We start from the raw sequence: 21,513 nt of genomic DNA on the forward strand, positions 1-21,513 counted from the left end.
TTACTCCTAGCCCTGGCTGGTTTAGCTCAAGTGGATAGAGCGTCAGTTTGTGGACTGAGGGGTCCTGTGTTTGATTCCGGTCAAGGGCACATGCCCTGGTTGTGGGCTTGATTCCCAGCATGAGGTGTGCAGGAGGCAGCCGATCCATGATTCTCTCTCATCATTGATGTTTCTATCTCTCTTTCCCTCTCCCTTCTCTCTGAAATCAATAAAGATATATTTAAAAAAAATTACTCCTAATGATTAATAAATTACTGAATTATGGCCACAGTAAGAGGGGTTCCGTAAAGAGGAGTGTCAGGTCCCTCACCGGCTCTAACAGAAAAAATGGTGCCGGAATACCTGTGTTCTGAACAGTCTGTTTGCAGAAAAGATAAAGGCGATCACACAAAACCACAAAAAGTGTGACTGAAAGCTCGGACTTTTCTAGACTTGAGAGAAGATGCATAGGAGCCTGCTTCCGTTTCCTACTCCCGCCCTCGCAGGAGCGGCTGGGACTGGCCCCGCACGGGAAGAACCCTGGGGGGGACTGGTTCTGCCCAGGACGGACTTCATCTCCCACAGAGAAGGCCGTTTGAGGGCGCTTTCTCTCACCATCCTGCACGCCCCAGGACTGTGTGCCTCCTGGTCAGTTCCGGCACAGTGCCCTCTGCCCAGAGCACTTGTCCTTTCCTCTGTTCTGTGAGAACCACAGCCAAACCTTCCCTCCCCCACGCCTTTCCTGGCTCGGTCTCTGCCCACCCCACCGCAGTGGTGGCCAGAGTGCCTCCCAGAGCAGTGTCTCTTGTCACCACCCACCACTGTGACTGGAGAACTTAACTACCCACAGAGGGAGGCCGGGCAGGGGTCTGTGTGCATGTGTGGGAGGGGAGGGGGGGCAGAGGAGGCAGACTGTCCACTGAGGGGGTGCCCAGAAAAGGGCCCCCACGGGGCACTCGGCCAGCCCCCAGTGCCACAGGATGGGAGAACAATGCTGCAGCGCTCCCACTTTATCACACGCGGACAGCTGAGGTTCGATGTAAAATCCTCCCATTTTTAAATCAATCCAGATTTTTAAGGACAATGCCAGCTAAAGAAAACAGGTCTGGAGGCCACCAGAGTTTCACCCCCGTCTGGGATCACCTTTGTCATCTGCTCGTCTCCTTCAGGAGCTACAAGCTTCCTGAAGACCGGAAGTCCGACTCCTCACTGAACCCCCAGTGCTGCCACAAACTGAGGCTAAGAAACGTCTCTGAATGACTGAGCGAAGGAGGAACACATGGGGCAGCCAGAGAGGGTCTTAGGTCAACAAACACAACAAAACTCTAGGCGGGAGCAACTCCAAAGCACACCAGCCGTGTGACTCTGGGCAGGTCACTTCCCCGCTGGGACCTTCCTCTGTGGGGAAGAGGGTGGCGTGGTCCTGCTGCCCTGGCTCGCACTCCTGGCTGTAAAATAACGTGGGGTGTGTGTGTGGGGGGGGTGTGGTGTTGTGTTATTCTGTGTGTGTGTGACCCGTGCTTGGTATTAATTCTACCCTGTGGGTTGCTGTGATTAGCGATGTTTCCCCTCGGCCGACTGTGAACAGTCACCTGCATGGAGAGCCCATTCCTGCTGCACTTGTCTCCTCTGTGGCTTTGCTGGGGGAAGAGGAGCAAGGGTCCGCACTAACCCAGGCCCCACCGAGTGAACGGAAGTGCCGGCTGCCGGAGCAGATGGCGGAGAGCGTGCCCCGGCGCAGCAGCAGCTCCGGGTCACTGCTGCCCCCCTGGGAATACGGGTGGGGTCCGCGCTCCACGGGGGCACAGGTGGTCATTCCGTGAGCGAGAGGGGTGTGAGCACGTGCCCACACTCCACACGCATCGTCTGTTTGCTGGCGCCTCCACTATGACACAAGCCCCGCACACATTCGCAGTCTGCACCCTTCATATTTAGGCTACTGTCTCCCACTGAACATCCAGGGGAGGAAAAAATGGCAATGTCCACAGAACCCACTTGTTTCCATGAACAGCATCCTTAATGAGGCAACACCAACACATGGCAGCACTTCTGAGTCTAAAGATGGGAGTAAAGAGGCACCTTTTTCTATCCGCCTCTGAAGCTAAATTGGCATCGACTAACTTACTACGGAATTTACAGGGGGCTCGGTCATGCGCTGAGCGGGGACGTGAACTTCTCGGTCCGAGCTTCCTCTCGCTCCGCACTTGAACAAACCTAGGTCAGATGTTACAATCCCCACTTAGGAGCTTCTAGTTTTCTGTTCCCGAGTCTGTGTAGTTTGATCAGCCCTATTGAGTCTCTACCCTTCCGGAAAGTTCTTTCCTAGGCTAGCATTATGGTCAATGAGACGCTCAATCTGTCATCCGGGGAGCCAGCACGGAACAGCTGGGACTAAGATAAAACAAACAGGTGGTATTACTCAACATCAAAATCTACTCAGCTTCTAGAACACCTGAACATATAGTTGGTCCTCTGACGCTTTCTTCCAGAAATTCCAAACCACAGGAGCTTAAGACACGCAAACACATGCACTATAGAGCAACGTCAAGAGGAAGGCAGTGGCTATGCTGTTGAACTGGCTGCCTTCGAATCCAGGACCCACCAAAGAGCAATCCTCTGACGTGGGCACGTCACCAAGCCTCCGTTTTCTGATCTGCCCAGTGGAGACCAGAATCCCTAGAACCTGAATGCGGATCAGGTAGGAATGCCATCTGCTGAGCACATGTCTCGTATGACAAGTATCCAATAAAAGATTCCTGGCTGGTAGGCCCTCAGATACGCAAAACCTTTTCAGGGGTGAGACTGCTGACCAGAGAGAGAGCTACACTCAAAGCATGTTCCTCAAGACGACAGAAAAATCCCACCCGGTTACAAACGCCTTCGCAGCGCTCACAACTATAGGTGGACTCCGCTGTCCCTCGCGCAGCTCTTCTCGGGGACAGGTTACTAAGTCAACGAGCTGCGTGTCCTCCGTGCAGAACGGACACCCTGCACACAGCGCTTCTCCCAGCATCCACCGCACACTGCACAGTGGGGACAGCCACCGTCCCTACCACACAGGTCTGTGGGAAGAGCCACACGAGATGGTGCCACCCAGAGGCTTGGCACGGTGCCTGGCGCTAACCAAGAACTGGTGGACACTCGCAAGCACTAACGCCATCGTGCCGTGGAGGCCCAGAACTTGGCGACATCGGGGTTCATTTTCTACTCTTTCCTGACCCCGTGAAACGGCAGCGTCGACCCCTCTAAGCGAACGCACTCAGGACCCAGAACAAGAGCTGTGCAGGGTCAGTCCTTGGTCGTAGAGCTGGTTTCAACCCCGGGGGCCAGACCTGCCCACCGGGGACACGGCCAGGAGGCTTTGATCCGCCTCGGTGCCCTGCTATGTCAAGTCTGTTCATCAGTCACCCTCTCTCACTGGGCCTCCAACGGTGAAGAGACACGCTGTCGCTGTCCCTTCAAAACTGCACCGCCAAGGGGAAGCGCGCGGCTCTTCGCATTTCCCGATTTCCTGTGTGAGCCCCCAACGCTCCCTTCCTTCACATCAGTGAAAAAAAAAAGGACAGAAACAGGTCCCTGCACCCCTAGGCTGTTCTCATGCTGAGCCCCTCATCTGTCCAAATGCCAGTTCAGCTTTGCTTGCCACCCTCTGAGAATGTTCTCCTTATACTCACTTGTGCACCAGCCTGAGGAATTTGGGGAAAGCTCAGAGGCCGCGTCTATGGGATGATGTTTAAAGCTCTGGTTCCTTGAAACCAAGCTCTGAATATATGAACAGATTCAGACACTTGTGTGTGTGTGTGTGTGTGTGTATAAACAAAGTGCAAAGAGTTGTTATTTTCTAATGAGAAAAGCACATCTTGAGTGGAAGGCTCTAAAACCTCTCCTTAGTCCATTTCACAGAGGCTTCCCATGAGCAGCCTGCAGTCAGCATGCACGCTGGGGCAGCCTGGTTTCATCTGCTCGGCCATGGAGATCTGTTCTGGGCTGGGCAGAGGACTAGGGGGGGCCAATCAGAAACAACCCTGAGGTTTTGGCTAGAATCGCTTGGGCCATGAATTTTCATACTGAGGCTGCTAGGTGAGGGTCACGCAGCCTGTGACAGCTGTGGCCTCTCCGTCCTGCGTGGGAGTCTGAGACTAAACCACATGGCACAGCGCAGAGCAGAGCTGCTCATGCAGACCTTCCACCACTTCCGCGTGCTCAGTCACACCCACACCAGCAGCCTCCAGTTCACCAACGGGCTCCAAATGCTGGTCTGCAAACCGCTTTGTTCTGGAGAAGGGATGGCCCAGAGGTGAACCTAGTGTTCCCAGGCGCACCCCGAAACGCAGTGTCACTCCTAACCTGGCTGGTCTGTAGCATTAACGGTGCTGTGGCTACTGCTGGACGCCTGCGAAGCCCGAGATGCCCCCTTCCTGTCCCCTGTTCTACCCAACAGAGCAGACCAAGGATCATGATCAGCCAATAAAAGTCAACAAACTTTTATTTGGGAGAGGTTCTGTTGACCTTTAATCAGTTCCCATCACTTGACTGCAACCCTCATCTAAGCCGTCATCACTTCCTCTTTGGACTAGTGTAGGAGTCTCCTCGCTGGCCTCTCCACTTCTGCCCTTGATCCAACTCAGTCTCTTCCCAACACAGCAACCAAGGAATCCTGAAGCCAGATTGCAACATCCTTAGGTATCAAACCCTATTTATCTTAGAGCAAAAGGCAATGCGCTTACAATGGCGCACAAGGCTGCACTCAACACGACTCCCCTCTGCTCTGTTTCTTCCTGACACCCTCTCCTACCACAGGGAGTACGGGGAGGGTGGCAGATCCCTTGCTCTTCCTCTGCCAGGCACGCTCCTGCCTCCGGGCCTTTGCACATGCTGCTTCCCTGCTTGGAACCTGTCCCAAATGGAGCGCATTTCCTTCTTCCTTTAGGTCTCTGCTCCAATACCACTCGCCAGTTACACCTCCCTTATCTATTGTGAACGCTGGTCCCTATCCAATAACTATCTTTAGTCTCACTATCTCTTATTGGATATTTGTCATACGAGACATGTGCTAAGCTGATGGTGCAACACCATCTTGGGTGTTACCTCCTTTACTCACTAGTGCTGTTTACTGCCTGTCTTCCTCACTGGAATGTAAGCCCCTGAGAGCAGGGATTTTTGTCTAGTTTGGCTCATTGTGTATCACCAGGGCCCAGAAGAGCGCCTGGCCCACAGCGGGGGCTCCCAATGGACTGAATGAAGGGGAAGGAGGGAGGGAGGGATACGACACCTGCTCCTCACTGAGGAAGCTCTTACATAAAGGGCAGGAGCCTCCAGCTTGTCTGAGAGGTGAAAGCAGCCGGGCTGACCACGTGGGCCGCCTCCTCCCGCAGCTACACCTGGCTGAGGGGATAGCTGAGAAACACCCAACTTCCAAGCGGAAGCTGCCAGCAGGCTTCTGGGGGAAGCGGTGAGACCTGGTCCAGGACACTGGTGTACAAGGATGGCTTACCATCAGCCATTTGTATCTCACATGTCCAAGTGCCACAGAGCATGCTCAATGTGTTCCTATCACTCCATTTTCAGCAACGAGCTACAGGAAGCCAAGGGGAAGAGGTCTTACACGGATGTGACAGTGAGGCACGGCCCCGGAGGAACCGGAAAGCCATGGAGCTCATTAGCTCGTGTGGCAGGGTTAGACACAGGAGCTCCACGTGGAGACGGGGCGGCACCAGCAAGAAGCAGGGCTGGGATCCGGACCCGGATCCCCCCGGTTCCCAAGCACAGCCTCTTGGGCACTAGATCCCAGAAGCTCCTCCTAAGTGCCCTGACCTCAGAGCCACTCTACCCACTGGCTTCCTCCTGCTACAGCTCTCCCAGGTGTTGACAGGAGCAGCTCTCCAGCTGCCTCTCCTTTCAGAGAGAAGGGGCCAAGGCCTCTGCTCCCCCCCGCCCCCCGCCCCCGGGCAGCATGCTTCCAGCAAACCTCCCCCCCCCCACACACACACAGGTGCTGCCCGGCTCACTCACCTCCAGTAAACCAGCACAGCGATGAGAAGGATGAGGCACACGAAGGTCAAGGCTGACACCACAATCAGGGGGATGATCCACTCCATCCTCCCCGGGGAAGGGCGGCTTATCATCCCAGAGGTGTTCTTTTCTGCTGCAAAGAGAGACCATGCCAGTTAGAGGACAGAGCCGGCAGGGAGGGGCGCCAGGGTGGCCGCGTTCTGCTCCAGGGAGGGTGCCCACACAGACCTGGGCTCCGTGCTGACTGCCCGGTGACAGGAGGGGCACCTGCAGCCCACACATGTCCTACTTAGTCCAACCCAAACCCGGCCTTTCCTGCAGGCGGCACCTGCACCACCAGTGGGGTGGGTTTGCAGGCAGAGTTCAAGGTGGTTGTAAGGAGAGCTGCGGAGACAGGCACCCCACCTCGCTGCAAGGACGTCGCTGAGCCAGAGCAGCCTGGACACTGGGGAGACGTGGAGCCTGAGGGCAGCAGCACCCGCACCCCTGGAGAGGCCGGCGCCTCTGGGCTCGCTGGCGCAGGGCAGGAGAAATGGCACGATGGGTTTGCTACATGAACCGGCTCTGAAGACAATGGTTATGAATATTCTCTGGGAGCTCAGCAGCCATCACCTTCCCCTAATAAGAGCACCCCAATTCTGCGCTGGGGAGCTGCCTCTCCCTAACAGTCATGGAGGGGCCCCCAGTGTTCCAGCCGAGGTGATTGTGGCTGCAGCAAGGACAAGGGTGCTCCGGCCCTGGAGCCGCAGCCGCTTGGTGAGCACAGCACCCAGCCCAGCCCAGCAGGAGCCCCCACCCCCCTCCCTGGGCAGCCCTCAGTCCTCAGCACCCAGAGCCCTGGAGTTCCTGTCTCTCCAGAGTTGCCTTTGATGGCATCACCCTCCCCCACCCGCCCGAAAGCTCTAAGCTGCAGCGGTGGAGGACGCCCTGCCCCACGCTGCCCAGCAAGCCTGCCTGGGAGCAGCAGCCTGGGCGAGGGGTCCACAGGGGAGCCGAGCCTGCTCTTACCCGGCAGCACCTGCCTGTCTCAGGCCCGGGAGCCTGGGTCGGGGGAAAGCCTGCTCTCTTGCGTGGCGTGGGCAGGTGCCTGGAAGCCTCCAGGTGGCCCGAATGGAGCACAGGTGTGGTGCGGGGCTGGGGAGAGCACAGGTGAGCAGAGGCGAAGGTGGGAGGCGGGTGGTGAGAAAGCCAAGGTTAACTGCGACCACGGAAAGCCACCGGACACCGGCTCAGGCTGCCGTGCGCTTGCCAGGACTCCTGCGCTAGGAAAGGAGGCCAGCCTCCGCCAGCGAGTCCCTCTCAGGACGGACTAGAGCAGTGGTTCTCCACCTTGGCTGCACGTTAGAATCACCTGGGAATCTTTTTAAAATCCTGATTTCTGGGCCTCATCCTCCGGAAATTCTGTTTCTTTGTTACTAATGTCGTGGCCTCACCCCATAACAAAGAAACAGAATTTCCGGGGGATGAGGCCCAGAAATCAGGATTTTAAAAAGATTCCCAGGTGATTCTAATGTGCAGCCAAGATTGAGAACCACTGGACTAGAGGGAGGGCTAATCGGGCTGTGTTTCTGAGCAAGAGAAGGTGGGCTAAGCAGAGAGGGACAGCGGCCTTGGGAGCACATTTTTAAAGAGGCCAGGCTCCCGAGTAAGGGAGTGTGTCGCAGCCTCCACCGGTTCCCTGGAGCGCCGCGGGTCTGGGTCCCCTCCACCGCCTCCTGCCGGCCCTGTGCGCAGGCAGCGCCTCGTGAAGCAGGCAGCACCCCATTTCTGCCCAGCTCAAGGGGAGGAGGCCGGGCAGGTGGGCACACCCTATTAAACCACAGCAGAGCCCTCCGCGTTCATACCTGCCTTCCCAGAGCGGCAGCCACTCCTCCGCACCCACAGCTGCACACGTTTTGTTGGACAGCTACAGGCACACCTCGGAGCCACTACGGGTTCGGGTCCAGACCCCCAAACTAAGGGAGTACCACAATAAAGCGAGTCGCAATCTTCCTGCCGGTGGAGAGTCTTGCGTTCAGTTTGTAAAAAAACACAGTAACCCCGAAGAGCAGTGAAGCGAATCGCACAAAATGAGGCCTGCCCGTGTCTGCCAAGCCCTACTGTGTGCAGGGCATGGTGCTCAGGGCTGCGGACGCACCAGAAAGACGCAGGCGGCGCGGGGGGAGGAGTACAAATCATTTAAAGGGGGAGAGGCAGACACAGGAGCGAGCAATTAGAATAAAGGGAAGGGGGAACAGCTGCTCTAGCCCAGGGGCTCTGGAGGGTGCTCCCTGACGTGAGGGTGAGACCTGGGCGTGAGCCAGGCCGAGGGCAGGAAGGACGGGGTCTGAACAGAGAATTAAAGGGGTGGGGGTATGAGAACGAGGAGAGGGGACCAGCTGCAGAGTCAGAGGCCACGTCAGCCAGGGCTTTGCTGGCTGAATTGAGAACAGGGATTAGTCCCAGGGCAATGGACGCGTCCGTTCTCCCTCCCTGTATCCCTCTCATAGCAAAGCTCTGGGGACCGGCCAGAGCAGCGATGGCGAACCTATGGCACACGTGTCAGAGGTGACACGCGAACTCATTTTTTTGGTTGATTTTTCTTTGTTAAATGGCTTTTAAATATATAAAATAAATATCAAAAATATAAGTCTTTGTTTTACTATGGTTGCAAATATCAAAAAAATTCCTATATGTGACACGGCGCCAGAGTGAAGTTAGGGTTTTTCAAAATGCTGACAGGCCGAGCTCAAAAGGTTCGCCGTCACTGGGCCAGAGACATCAGCTGCAGATGAGAAGAATTTGCGGGGCTCCAGCAGGGGGCGCCAGACGGGCAAGTCTCTCAAAGACCTGAGCTCCCGCGCACGGAAAATAGGGCAGGAGGCCACGCCATAGGCCACGCGCCCAGTGACCTCAGAGTCCACCCGGGCAGGGCCTTGCGTCCCAGAGGGACCCCGTGTCACATCTCCCACCTCCTTACTCTACAGGGTAGACGGTGGGCAGAATGCAAACCCCAGGTGCTACTCATCTTACCACTGAAAGGGGCTCTTGGCCCGAACAGCCCCTCCACACGGACCGCTCTGTGGGGTGCACATCTCTGTGGGTGCAGATGAAGGGCTGCTGGTGGGCCAGTGGGGCTGGGACTCGAGAGAGAGAGAGAGAGAGAGAGAGAGAGACCCTTTGCCCGAACCGTCTTCCAAGTGAGACCCCGAGGAAGGTGCGGCTAACCTCCCAGGGCACCTGCAGGGGCGAGGGAAGTGGCCACTCCCTCGGCAGACAGCTCTCCTTCCTCCAGGTTCCATTTCAGAACCCAGGCAAGTGCCTCCACTCTGCCTTTTAAAAAAATTTTAAAAAAAAGAAAAGAAAAACAGTTTTCAGTGGCATATGTCATCGCTGAATTAATGCTGTTTGCCTTTTCCTGGCTTGGCTCTCATCCCAGTAGCAGCACATAAAAGCGGAGAGCACTGCACTGTGCATGCCGCGGGCGGGAGGCGTCAGATGGACCCGACACGCTGCCCGCTGCCCGCCTGCAGGAAGGGCGCTCCCGCGGCAGGACAGCCACCCATCGGCAGGACGAAAGGGGCTTGGCGCCCACGGCCCACTGACCGGGGGGAGGACGCAGGATTCCTTCCCTTTTCCAGAAAGATCCAGGGAGGGACAAGCCGCCCACGCGTAACTCTCTAGAGCCTGGTTCGATCCCGGGCAACTTGACTGCATTTGTTCTGAGTGAAAACCACCCTCATCTGTGAATTAAGGCGGCTGCTTTTTACAACAACTGTGGTAAAAACACATAAAAGTTCCCATTTTTGCCCTTTCTAAGAGTCCAGCTTAGTAGTGTGGAGTATATGCACACCGTTGGGCAACCAGTCTCCAGAACCTGTTTTAATCTGCAAAACTGAAAATCTGTCCCCATTATCTGCCCCCCCCCCCCCCGCCCCGCAGCCACCACTGTATTTCCTGTTGCGGTGACGGACTGCTCTGGGCACCCGGGTAAGTGGAATCACATGTACTTGTCTCTGTGACTGGCTCATGTCACTTAGCGTGAGTCCCTCAAGGCTCATCCACACGGAGCATGTGCTTTTTTAAGGCTGAATAATATTCATTAGAATCTAATGATTGGGTGTACGTCCCACACTGTGTCTACCCACTCATCGGGGCATCTGGGTGGCTTCTCCCCTTGGCTTCTGTACATACTGCCGCTAGGAGCATGAGCACCAGTGTCTCTTCCAGACCCCGCTTGCCGTTCTTTGGGGCGGGTACCCTGACGCTGGATCACAGGGTAGTTCTAGTTTTGGTTTTTTGAGGCACCACCATCCTGTTTTCCATAGTGACTGACCAGTCTACACTCCCACCCACCGTGCACAAGGGCTCCGGCTTCCCCACACCCTCTCCAGCACTTGTCATTTTCTGGTTTGCCTTGTTTTGCGTTTTGATAGTAGCCCCCCTAACAGGTGTGAGGTGAAAAGGCGGCTGCTTCTTTAAGGGGCCGTGGCATTTGTCTTTATTGCTCTCGGGCCCTGACATTCTGTAAACCACTGTTGCAGAGACGTGACTGTCGGTGACAAGTCCACACTCCCCTGCGACGGTACCCTGGTTCCGGGTTCCCATCACCTGAGCGGGAGCAGGGCCCCCCGTTTCCATCCCCACCCTCCCTGGAGTTCTCGTGAACCCCACGCCTGACATCTCCTGGAGCCACCTCATCACACTCAGACTATCAGCCGCAGTCTGTCATGTCTGCTCCACAGGGTGTTGGAACACGAGGGTGTTTGGTAAATTCCAGGCTGGTCCCGAGTCACCCGGCACCGCAGACACAGGTGCCCTGCCATCAGTCTGACAGCAGCTGCAAGCTGCGTGCCTAACGCCGCAGGTCAAACACCCTTTCACCCTGCGCTCCTGACTGTGCGCTCCTGACTGTGCGCCCCTGACTGTGCGCCCCTGACTGTGCGCTCCGAGGCCCCGCGCTCTGCCCGCACGTGGGTTCCCACACAGTGAGACATACGATCTGCCCTCGGTCGACGAGCCCCCAGAAGGGTGGGAACCTCCAAGGACCCAGCTACTTTCTGGGAGGAAACTGAGCCACACTGGCCCCGAGTGGCCCCCAAAACACACCAAGCGGGCTCCTCTCACTCCGGGAAGCATCTCCCACAAAGGGAGCTGGCCAACAGCACCAGCCCGGCTCAACGGCTTCAGGCGGTGATCACGCAGGGGTTGCGGGGTTTAAGTAAAGGAGGCTGTTTCCCCACCTGCAGTCCTCCACCGGAGGATCCTGTTCCTCCCCTATCTCCACGGGCCTGACCACGACTTCTTTTTGTCCTTGCATGAACGACTCTTGTTTCCCTCACATCAGCTTCTCGGAAAAGGAAACTTTCTGCTAATCCTGTGAATCAGGCTCTCAACCACGGCCCTGCGGCCATTCCGGACGAGGAGGTCTGTGCTGTGGGGGCTTCCCTGCGCACTGTCGGGTGCAGCAGCCCCTCCCGTCAGGACCCCCCAAAACGTCACCAGGTGTTGCCACATGTCCTGAGGGGCGGGCGGGGGGATCATATATGGTTGAGAACTCTGCCATAAATGGAAAACTGCTATCTTTTTTTAAAGCACACACTCAACTATTCACTAAATAATGAGCATTTCATCTGCAGTCATCCCGTGTTCCCCGCTCGGGGAATAAGCCTAAAGCACGGGGAAGGAGCGCCTGGGCCTCCCCTGACCCGGGACTCAGGGCCTGTTTGAGCCCTGTCTGCCACGGGCTGTGTCGTCCAGGGCACCTTCCTTAGCCTCGGGGCCTCAGTTTCCCCACTGGCCCAATGGCAGCAACGCCAGCACAGCCCTTGCGGGGGCGCTGCAGGGTAACTGGCACAGCCCGGAATGAATGCTAACTCGGGGGTCATTGTGTCCATAATCAGAGGTTCTCAGCTGGGTTCCTCGGAGCTGGAGAGTGCCAGAGGTTCTCAGGCTCTGCCCAGCAGAGCGGAGGGGAGGCTGGGGCTCAGCGCTCCCCACTCGGGCTGAGAGCAGCACAGCAGCCCCAGGCTCTGTCTGGTCTTAGCTCCTGAGCCGGACAACATCTCCCACGGGCCAGGTGTGGCCTGGAGACTGTTTGCTGACCCCTGAACCGGCCCGCTCCTTCAGCACTGGCTCAGGGCCGGCCCGGAGGAGCTTTCAGGGAGGGGTGTTTAAACTGGGGATCTGAGCAGGATTCAGTCTGGAAAAACGGTTTCCTTGATTCGTGGAGGCCAGAAAGGAAACCCTGGCACTAAGTGCTGGGTGTGTAGACGGCGCCCACCCTGACATGCTTCCTCAGGGCATTCTGTTCTGCACCCGCCCCAAGAACGTTTTCCCACATCTAGTGAATTCTGGGGGTGTCTCCACCACATTCAGGCTGTGGCTGCGGACAGAGGGACCGTGTTGCATTTCCATGCAGCACACATCCCACTGAGGGCTTCGCACTAAATAGATGCTGACAAAACGCGTGGTGAGGGGCAGCGTGCCTGCATGCAGGCCTCCAATCCGCCTGATCAGCTTCTAGGGCAGGTGCAACTATGGCGATCAACACTACTGCAGAGGCCAAGCACCACGGTTCCTACCTCTTGGCACAATATGAAGGGGTGAAAAGTAAGAAAGACAAAAATGAAATTGTTTCAAAAATGTGAACTCACTGAAAAATTGAGAGATGCTGCACAAAGACCTGGATTTCTGGCTCGCTAGGCATTCTCACTGACTGCAACCAGTTGGAACTGAGTGAGGTGGCCTCTTTAGAAAGGACATGTGCTGTCTAGTTTGCCGTAGTCCTCACCACTCCCTAATGTCTGGCACCTGGTCCTCTTCGCTCATGGATATCACCTGACTGATTTCTGTAGGTGCCTACGTTTGTGCCATTTCATCAACAGAGAAATTCCTCCTCCTCTCTTTCCTTGTGAATTAATATACTAAAGCTACCGCTCATAGGCCTTGAAAAGATGTTATCAAATATCAAGTGAATTTAAACAAGTCTCTTGGAGATGCTGGTCAAAACATAGTTTGTAACTTTAAATGTTAACACTTTTCTTCACATAGTAAATATTGATCGCAATAGTTGTTTTTACTTAATGTGAAGAAAAAAATAAATGTGGAATACATTTTTAAAAATGTACATGCAAAGGTCTTTGAAGTAAGTCACAACTAAGATAAAAACGACAGTGAATTCATTTCAAAAATAAATACCAAGCCGGAGGAGGCAGACAGGGGAAAGAGAGGGATGGAGGGAAGCAAACTGAGGGGGATTTCTGCGTTTTACCCTCAACTTACACCCTTCCCTGACAAACAGGCACAGACATTGTTGCTTAAATGAGGGGTCGGTCAGCAACGGACGGCTCGCAGATCAAACCTGGCCCACCGCCTGTTTTTGTAAAGAGTCTGGGTGGAGCTGACCGCATCTGCTCAGTGTGGATTGGTTACTTCTGGGCCCCACGGTGGCGTGGAGTAGGTGCAACACAGACCGATGGCCCACAAACCTGACAATGTTACTGTCTGGCCCTTTGCGGAACACGCTGGCGGGCCTCTGGCTTGCACAGTCACCACCCCCACCCTGAAACTTGAATGGCCTGGGACTCTAAAGCAAGATCGCTTTCCCCTCGGGAAGCAGCGACCCTTCCCGCTGAAACGGAGGCGCCGAGGGAGGCGCTCTGATCTGCAGTGTTGGGGACGGAGCAGAGTTCTGGGGTGTCATTTTCAATGCCAGTTCGTTGGGGACCAGTCTTCTCCTGCTCCTCAAGGTCAGGATGCCCGTGAAATGCAGACCAGCTGGGGCCTCCTCATAGCCCCCATCTCGACTGGGCTCCTCCCTCCTCGTCACAGACAGGTGACTCCGTTTATCGACACCTCCTTCCGCACTAACGGCTGTTAGGACAGAAGGACACTGAGCAAAGACGGGCCCGAGGACCCCGAGGACAAGGCACAGAGCCTTCTGGGTGATCTGACTCCAAAAGCGAATCTGCCAAGATCGCGGACTCTCCCACTCCTGACGGTTGAGGCTGGGGACCCACACGCCCACACCTGGAGCTGAGATGCCCCCAGGCTGACATCCGTTCCTTCACCACTCTCTCCGGGAGCTGGGATTGGAGTCCAGCTGCCATGACTCATTCCCTCACCGGGGACGCGCCCCAGGGCCGCCCCACTGCAGCCTCTCACAGTATGAACACTCCCACCGCAGTCTCTCACAGTGCGAACACTCCCACCGCAGCCTCTCACAGTGTGAACACTCCCACCGCAGCCCTCACAGTGTGAACACTCCCACCGCAGCCCTCACAGTGTGAACACTCCCACCGCAGCCTCTCACAGTGTGAACACTCCCACCGCAGCCCTCACAGTGTGAACACTCCCACCGCAGCCTCTCACAGTGCGAACACTCCCACCGCAGCCTCTCACAGTGCGAACTCTCCCACCGCAGCCCTCACAGTGCAAACACTCCCACTGCAGCCTCTCACAGTGCGAACTCTCCCACCGCAGCCCTCACAGTGCAAACACTCCCACTGCAGCCTCTCAGTGTGAACACTCCCACCGCAGCCTCTCACAGTGCGAACACTCCCACCGCAGCCTCTCACAGTGGGAACACTCCCACCGCAGCCTCTCACAGTGTTAACACTCCCACCGCAGCCTCTCAGTGTGAACACTCCCACCGCAGCCTCTCAGTGTGAACACTCCCACCGCAGCCTCTCACAGTGCGAACACTCCCACCGCAGCCTCTCACAGTGGGAACACTCCCACCGCAGCCTCTCACAGTGTTAACACTCCCACCGCAGCCTCTCAGTGTGAACACTCCCACCGCAGCCTCTCAGTGTGAACACTCCCACCGCAGCCTCTCACAGTGCGAACACTCCCACCGCAGCCCTCAAAGTGCGAACACTCCCACCGCAGCCTCTCACAGTGTGAACACTCCCACCGACTGCTCGAAGTAGCACCTCCTTTGGGGTCTCTGGAAGGTTCCTACACGGATCTCTGCATGGCCAGCTCCTTCTCATACTTGGGTCTCTGCTCAAACGTCACTCCTTCACCAATCCAGGCTCCATGGTCGCTGTGCCCCCGCTAGAACCTAAACCCCAGAAGAGCAGGGGCCCGTTTTGATCTGTGTTCTATTCCCAACACCTAGTTCAGTGCCTGGTACACACTGGGTACTCCATAAATATTTCCTTAATATCTTCCAGTCTAAGAAATTTGACTTTTTCACAGTGATTCCTAGAGGGAATGTCACGGTTCGTGTAGGAATGGCTTCCAACAGCCTCACAGGTGGCCAGGTCTTCCCTGCGCTCAGTTCCGCGGAAGCTGCTCGGCACCTTCCCCTAAACCAGCACCCACTGCGCGCACCCACAGGAGCCCGCACTTCCAGAAAGGAGGCCAGCCCGGCTTTCAGGAGCACGCAATTCAAAACATGAAAATTTATTCTAAGTTGTATCTTAACATACGAGATCTCAGCTTTAGATGAATTTTAATGTTTACAAGTGCAAAAGCAAATAAATATTTACCAGTTGCTTTTTTTTTTTTTTGCACTCTTATAACTCCCAAACAGCTTAGATGCAAAAAATTGTTGTTAAACATCTTGTAGTCTGGCAAAAGGAAGGACTTCTTATTAAGAAAACACCTCACAACAGTAACAACCCCTGATGCTCAAGGCTTCCTCGGAGACACCATGGGGGGTGAGGGTGGGGGGGTTCATTAACATCTGAACATATGACAAAGCAAAACTGCCACCGGTCAGAGTGGCAGATCACACCCTCACCGCGGAGGCCTGACCAGCCACACCCTGGCCTCAGCCCTATAGCCCGGGTCTCTGGGTGGAGAGCCGTTTCTTGGGTGGGACGGCGGGCTATACCAGCTCTCCCGACGTGAGCCGTTCATCCGTTAGGCTCCATGTGAACGTCACTCTCTGCGCCCCTGCTCACCATCCTCTCCCACAGCACCTCTTCCTCTGTTCCCGTTTCACAGCCTCCATCCACCATGAGCTCATTTTCTGCCTCCAGCCGCCTTCCTTGCTTGCTCTCTGCCACCCCGCCTCCCGCGTCCTGGCGTGCACCCCAGTACCTGCCAGCACCTCCGTCTCCTCTGCACCATGAACGTCACAGGGCAGGGCCAGGCTCACCTGGGTCAGCACCCAGCCCAGTGTCTGGCACCAAGCAGGCAGTCCGTCATCACAGGTTGAATAAGTGAGTAAGGAATTACATCTTAATGGATAAATTTAGTATTGATGCCATCTTTAGTCATGTACTTCATTGCGCAGTTGAAATCCTTGGCGTTACTTTGAGGAAAGTAGATTTTACCAGGAACAAAGATCAAGGCAAGACTTATTCCAACAACAGTAAAGAAGCAGGTTACTCTTACTGGAATAAAACACAGACACACACACACACACACACACACACACACACACGTGTCTTCCGTCCCCGGCACAGGCATTCCGGGAGCGCTGGCACCTTCTGGATCGGCACACCTAACCCAATTATTTTTAAAGTGCAAGGCTCCTCACAGAGCACGGAGCCGGATGAGGATGCCACCTACCTGGGTTGACAGTGATGAACTTGCTGTCCTCGGAAAAGCGGTCCCCTCGGGACATGGGCTTTCTAGATGGCAGTGCGGGACTCCTGCGGTCACTCCCTTCGTAGGGCTCCTCTGTGACTGTGGGGGGCACTTGGGTGGAGGTGACCGACTCGGAGCCCAGGCGGGCACCCCTCGTGTCATCGGGCTGGTCCGTGGGGACGGCAGTGTGGTCGCGCTGGGGCCCCGGTATAGTCTGATGCCCCCCGTCCTGGGCAGTTCTGCCGGAAGACGAGGGCACGGGGGTGGGCTCGGCCTGGCTCGGGCCCTGGGCGGCGTGGGTCTCCCCGCTCTTCTCCTTCTTCTCGGAGTCCTTCTCCCCCTCCTCCTCGTGCTCCCGCTCCCCGTCCTCACTCTCACTCTTCTCATCCTTCGCCCCTTCCTCGGTGCCCTCGCCGTCCCTGCTCGGTGCGGCGTCGCTGTCCGGGGCTGGAGAAGCCACGGCCTCGGTGGTGGCCAGGACCGGCCTGCCCGCCTGCTTGCTGGCCGCCGCGGCCGTGGGGAGGCGCGTGGGCCACACGGTGCTGGGGAAGGAGGAGATGCCGCCGCCGCCGAAGCCCAGGCCGGCCAGCAGCGTGCTGGTGACCACCGAGGCCACCGTCGCCTGGCTGCCGCTGGAGGATGGGCCCATCCCGGTCGCCATGGAGACGAACGAGAAGGGGATGCCGGAGGAGGTCCAGGTCGAAGACCCCGAGCTGATGGGGGCCATGTCGGCCGAAGAGGCAGGAGACGCCGTGGGCTTGAAAGGGCCACCAGGGGTGGGGGAGGAACAGAGAGGAGAAAGCAGAGAAGCGTCGGTCATTCGGCTGGGAGGGAGGCCCTGGTTATGACCCGCAGGGGGTTTTGCGGGTTTTTGTCTTATGCGTGGGCTTTCCCGAAGCTCGGCGCCAAAGCTGACTCAGGTGACCACGGACGGCCACCTCCGCTCTAATGGTTTACCGTCCCTTCGCACACAGAGCAAGCCCCGCTTTCACTGCGATTGCTCAGGAGGAGCTAAGTGGCCCAAAAGTGAGCAGCATTAAATTAGGCCGAAAGACAAATATCAAACGAGTGGTCAGCTGGCAACACCAGCTGGTCAGCTGCTCTTGGGCGGCCCTGGACGCGGCGGGAGGCCTCGCTTTCTTATGTCTCTGGCGCTTGTGGACAAGACCCCGCTTTTGGGTCCAGGAGGCCCTCCTGGACCGGGTCCCGCCATCGGACAGGGAGGAAGTAGAGGGACAGGGGAGTGTCCCATCCACGCCTGCGGGGCGGGCCACCCTGCAGGCTCTGGGACCTGTTCACAGCCCGCACCCCACGTCCTGCACCCTTCAGAGTCTCTGGGCTTATCCAGGGCAAAACCTTTGCCCACGGACATGACAGCGATCACTGCTCCACTTAACAGCTGCCAGCAACGTGCCGGGGCTTCCCACTCCACCCGGGATGGTCATCGCCCATTTTACAGAGGAGGAAACTGAGGCACAGAGATGTCAAGGGCAGCTTGTGTCCAAACCGCAGCTCACTCTCCCCACCGGGCTAACCTGGTGCTCAAAGATGGGGCTGCACTGAGGGTGGGGCTGCACTGAGGGCGGGAGCTGGGGAAACGGCCAGGGCCGCGGAGTTCTGAGCTTAATGTTGGTTCTGACAGCCAGAAATCCGTTCAAAACAATATGCCAGGACACCTTAGATTTTATCGTTTTATCGCGAGGTTTTAATTAGAAAACTCTGTACTTCAAAGAGGATCGAGTTAGCAAATGTAGAGTTCTTAAGTTGGTTAATGAAAGCCCGATGCCACACACGATGGGGCACTCAATCAATGAAGTCAGGCAGCCCCGGCTGAGCGAAGACCCCTCGCGCTCTCCGGGTGATGCTGGCACATCACCACAACCCAGGGAGCCTCGGTTTCCTGAACCATAAAAGGGGAATAACAGTAACACCAATCTTGTGGGAGGCTGTGAGCAGTAAGTAAAATAATAAAATAACCTGTGCTTGAAACCCAGGAAATGCTGAGTGTTAGGCTGTTGTTATCATCAACCATGTGATCACTGTTATGATTATTAGTTGCACTAGAAATGGGAAAACTTAAAGTATTGATTGAGGCTCCGGAAATTTGAAAATCCACATAGCTTTGGGCAAATGACAACCTCTGGGAATTTCAGCGTATGTCCAGCCAAGGGCTTGGAGCTGGCTGACCTGTGCAATCCTATATCCTATGACCCTACAGATAATGAAGAATTAAAAACCGGAGAATTTTTCACCTTGACAAAAATTATACCGTATACCACTACTGCGTTAACTCTGCTGCACAGCTTGTTTTCCTAGTGGATTGAATTACACACAGTGTTTCTGTATCTTCACCTTTTCCCATGAAGCAGTTTCACAACATCATACTGCCACCTCGTGGTGACAGTTTCAACTGCATGCAAGTTAACAACCAGGACAAAACAATTAACTACTTACAAAACATTCCCTACTTACCACTCCTGTTTTCACAATTCTGGTCCCTTGGAATATTCGAGTGGTATTAGCTGAGAAACAAAGAAATTACATTGTAAACCATGAATTTTGTTGTTTTTGTTCCAACAAAACCTTACTTACAGACATAATTGTGAATTACATACAATTTGCATGGAATGAAATATCATTCCTTTTTAGATTTTCTCCCAGCCACTTAGGAACAACAAACGCTTCTCAGACTGTGAGTCATTAAAAAACACGCAGAGGGCTGCATTTGGCCTGTGGGCCATAATTTGCTGAATCTTGTCTTAAGCTATTAGTTAAAAATTTTTAAAAATTGTTACTGATTTATGACTTACTGAGGTAAAGCTTACATAGAGTAAAATGTACAAGTCTTAAGTGTATAGTCCAATTAATGTTTACCCCTGTAAACACCCGTGTGACTACACCCACACTGAGTACAGGCATGCTCCCGCACCCCAGCTGCTCTGCCTGTGCCCCACCCACCCCCTTTCCCCAACGCACCCACATTCTGACCTCGGTCAGAATTCTAGTTTTGAACTTCATATAAGTGGAATCATATTATTTCCTTGTTCCTCTCTATTTGCTTTTTGTTTATAATTTCTTACATGATCCTTTCAGTGATTACAATATACATCCTAAATTTATGATAGTTTACCTTAAATTAGCACTTTTAATACCTCCTAAGAATGGGAGAAATATACAATTTTCAAATTCCATTGGCCTACCCCACTTTTTGTGCATTGTCATATATTTTATTTCCACGTAAGTTTTAAAACCCATCGTTGCTTTAAGTGGTCAAATTCTTTTATGCGAACCACGCATTACTCTCCCTGGTGTTCCTTCCTGAAGTTCTGTTCACCCATGTGTGATTATTATTAAACAATATAACACTATAACTTTAACATAACACAAAACTTACCACCTTAACCCCTTTTGGGTGCACAGTTCAGTAGCGTTAGGTCGGCCCACACTGCTGTGCAGACTTCTCATCTTGTAAACCTGAAACTCTGCCCCATTAAACCTCCCCGTTGCCCCGCCCGAGCCCGGAAACGCCCATTCTACTCCGTTTCCGGAAGTCTGGCTGCTCTAGCGCCTCCCGGAACTGGAGTCATATGTGGTTGCCTTTCGGAGACAGGCTTATTGCACTTAGCACAGTGTCCTCACGGTGCCTCCCAGTGTCAGAACCTCATCCCTTTTTAAGGCTGAACAACACTGCATGGTACGTGCACCACATTTTATTTACTCATTCATTACTGGTGGGTGTTTGGGCTATTTCCACCTTTCCGCTATCGTGAAGAATGCTAAACAATATAACTTTTTTAAAAAAGGACATACCAAACTGTGTCTTTGTCTTTATCTAAAAAACCAATGGGGCTACATATACTAAAAGTCTGCTTCCTATACCACACATGGCCCTGAGAAATTAGCAAAAAACACGCTAAATACCACAATAAAAAACATTTGAGCCTGCTGTTATTTTTATCTAAACCAGAGGTGGCAGGTGACCAACATAACTTGTTTGGCCTGCAAGCTATTTAAAAAAAAATAACTTTGTTGCCATTGTATACAGTAAGTTTGTAAGCACTGATCTGCTTTCACCTAAAAAAAATAAAAATAAAAATCCTAAATTCTGGCTTATTTATCCTGAAAAATCACAATATTTGTCCAAACTGAGCTCGCCTTCCTGCGGGGCAACATTCAACCGGAGCTAAGTGTCCGTCCCCCTGCTCAGGTGTCCGTCCCCCAGCTCAGTGGCACAGGACCTCCTCTTTGCCATCCACGGCCCTCCTTCCTCTGTCCATGTTCCCTGCCAGGCCCCGGGCACCCGAGTTTGCAACCCCTGACCTCACCATGCATTCATTTTGCAAAGCGGAAAGTGAAAGGTGCAAAGGGACAAATGGAGAACAGACTGGAGACGTCACCACCACCAGGTCACAGGAGGCAGCCCAGGAAGCAACGGGCTCCAGCCAGGACTCAGCAGACCTCCCACCTTCCTTTATGCTGCCCCATCGGTGGTGCTGCACGGAGGCCTCAGACAGGTCTGCACATGCACCTCCCTTTGTTAAGACGGAACAAAAGTTCCCAGGGGACCTGCTTCGCCTGCCCTTCCCAAAGGCTCTGATTAAGGCCGACCAACTCCACAGCCACTCCACCCGCAGGCCCACTTCTCATTAATCCTGAACAATTTCCGGTGGGGACAGCTCTGGCCGTGGTGACCAGGACATTCCTACAGCCCCTTTCCCTTCACCTGGTCCACAGGCCTAAGGGGACTCAGGGGCGGGGACAATGACAGGGCACTGCCCCTAAGCTCTCCTGAGACGCATCCCTTCCTTCCTGGTGCACACAGCATCAGACCTCAGCTGCATGGCAGGACCTAGGACTCTGTCTCTGACTGAAAGTGGAGATTTTTGTGCCACCGTGTATTTCACTTTTTAATTTAAAACTAGAGGCTCTGTGCACAGAATTCATGCACTCGGGGCTGGGGGCGGGGGGGGGGGTTCCCCTCAACCTGGCCTGTGCCCT

The 21,513-nt window shown here is 54.8% G+C and overlaps 1 protein-coding gene across 3 annotated transcripts in view; it reads right to left on the minus strand.

The window, feature by feature from the left end:
- PTPRG (protein tyrosine phosphatase receptor type G) overlaps positions 1-21,513 on the minus strand; it is a 656,388-nt gene that overhangs the window by 64,332 nt on the left and 570,543 nt on the right. For 2 of the 3 annotated variants that reach the window (XM_059663088.1, XM_059663090.1), the window contains exons 11-13: positions 18,988-19,037; positions 16,498-17,272; positions 5,992-6,124 (exon numbers count right to left, since the gene is read on the minus strand). In XM_059663088.1, the coding sequence (XP_059519071.1) occupies positions 5,992-6,124; positions 16,498-17,272; positions 18,988-19,037 (958 nt within the window). The remainder of the gene's footprint in view (positions 1-5,991; positions 6,125-16,497; positions 17,273-18,987; positions 19,038-21,513) is intronic. The other variant, XM_059663089.1, reaches the window with a different exon arrangement.

This window comes from Myotis daubentonii, chromosome 14 (genome assembly GCF_963259705.1).
Source record: "Myotis daubentonii chromosome 14, mMyoDau2.1, whole genome shotgun sequence".
In the NCBI taxonomy this organism is placed as follows: domain Eukaryota; kingdom Metazoa; phylum Chordata; class Mammalia; order Chiroptera; family Vespertilionidae; genus Myotis; species Myotis daubentonii.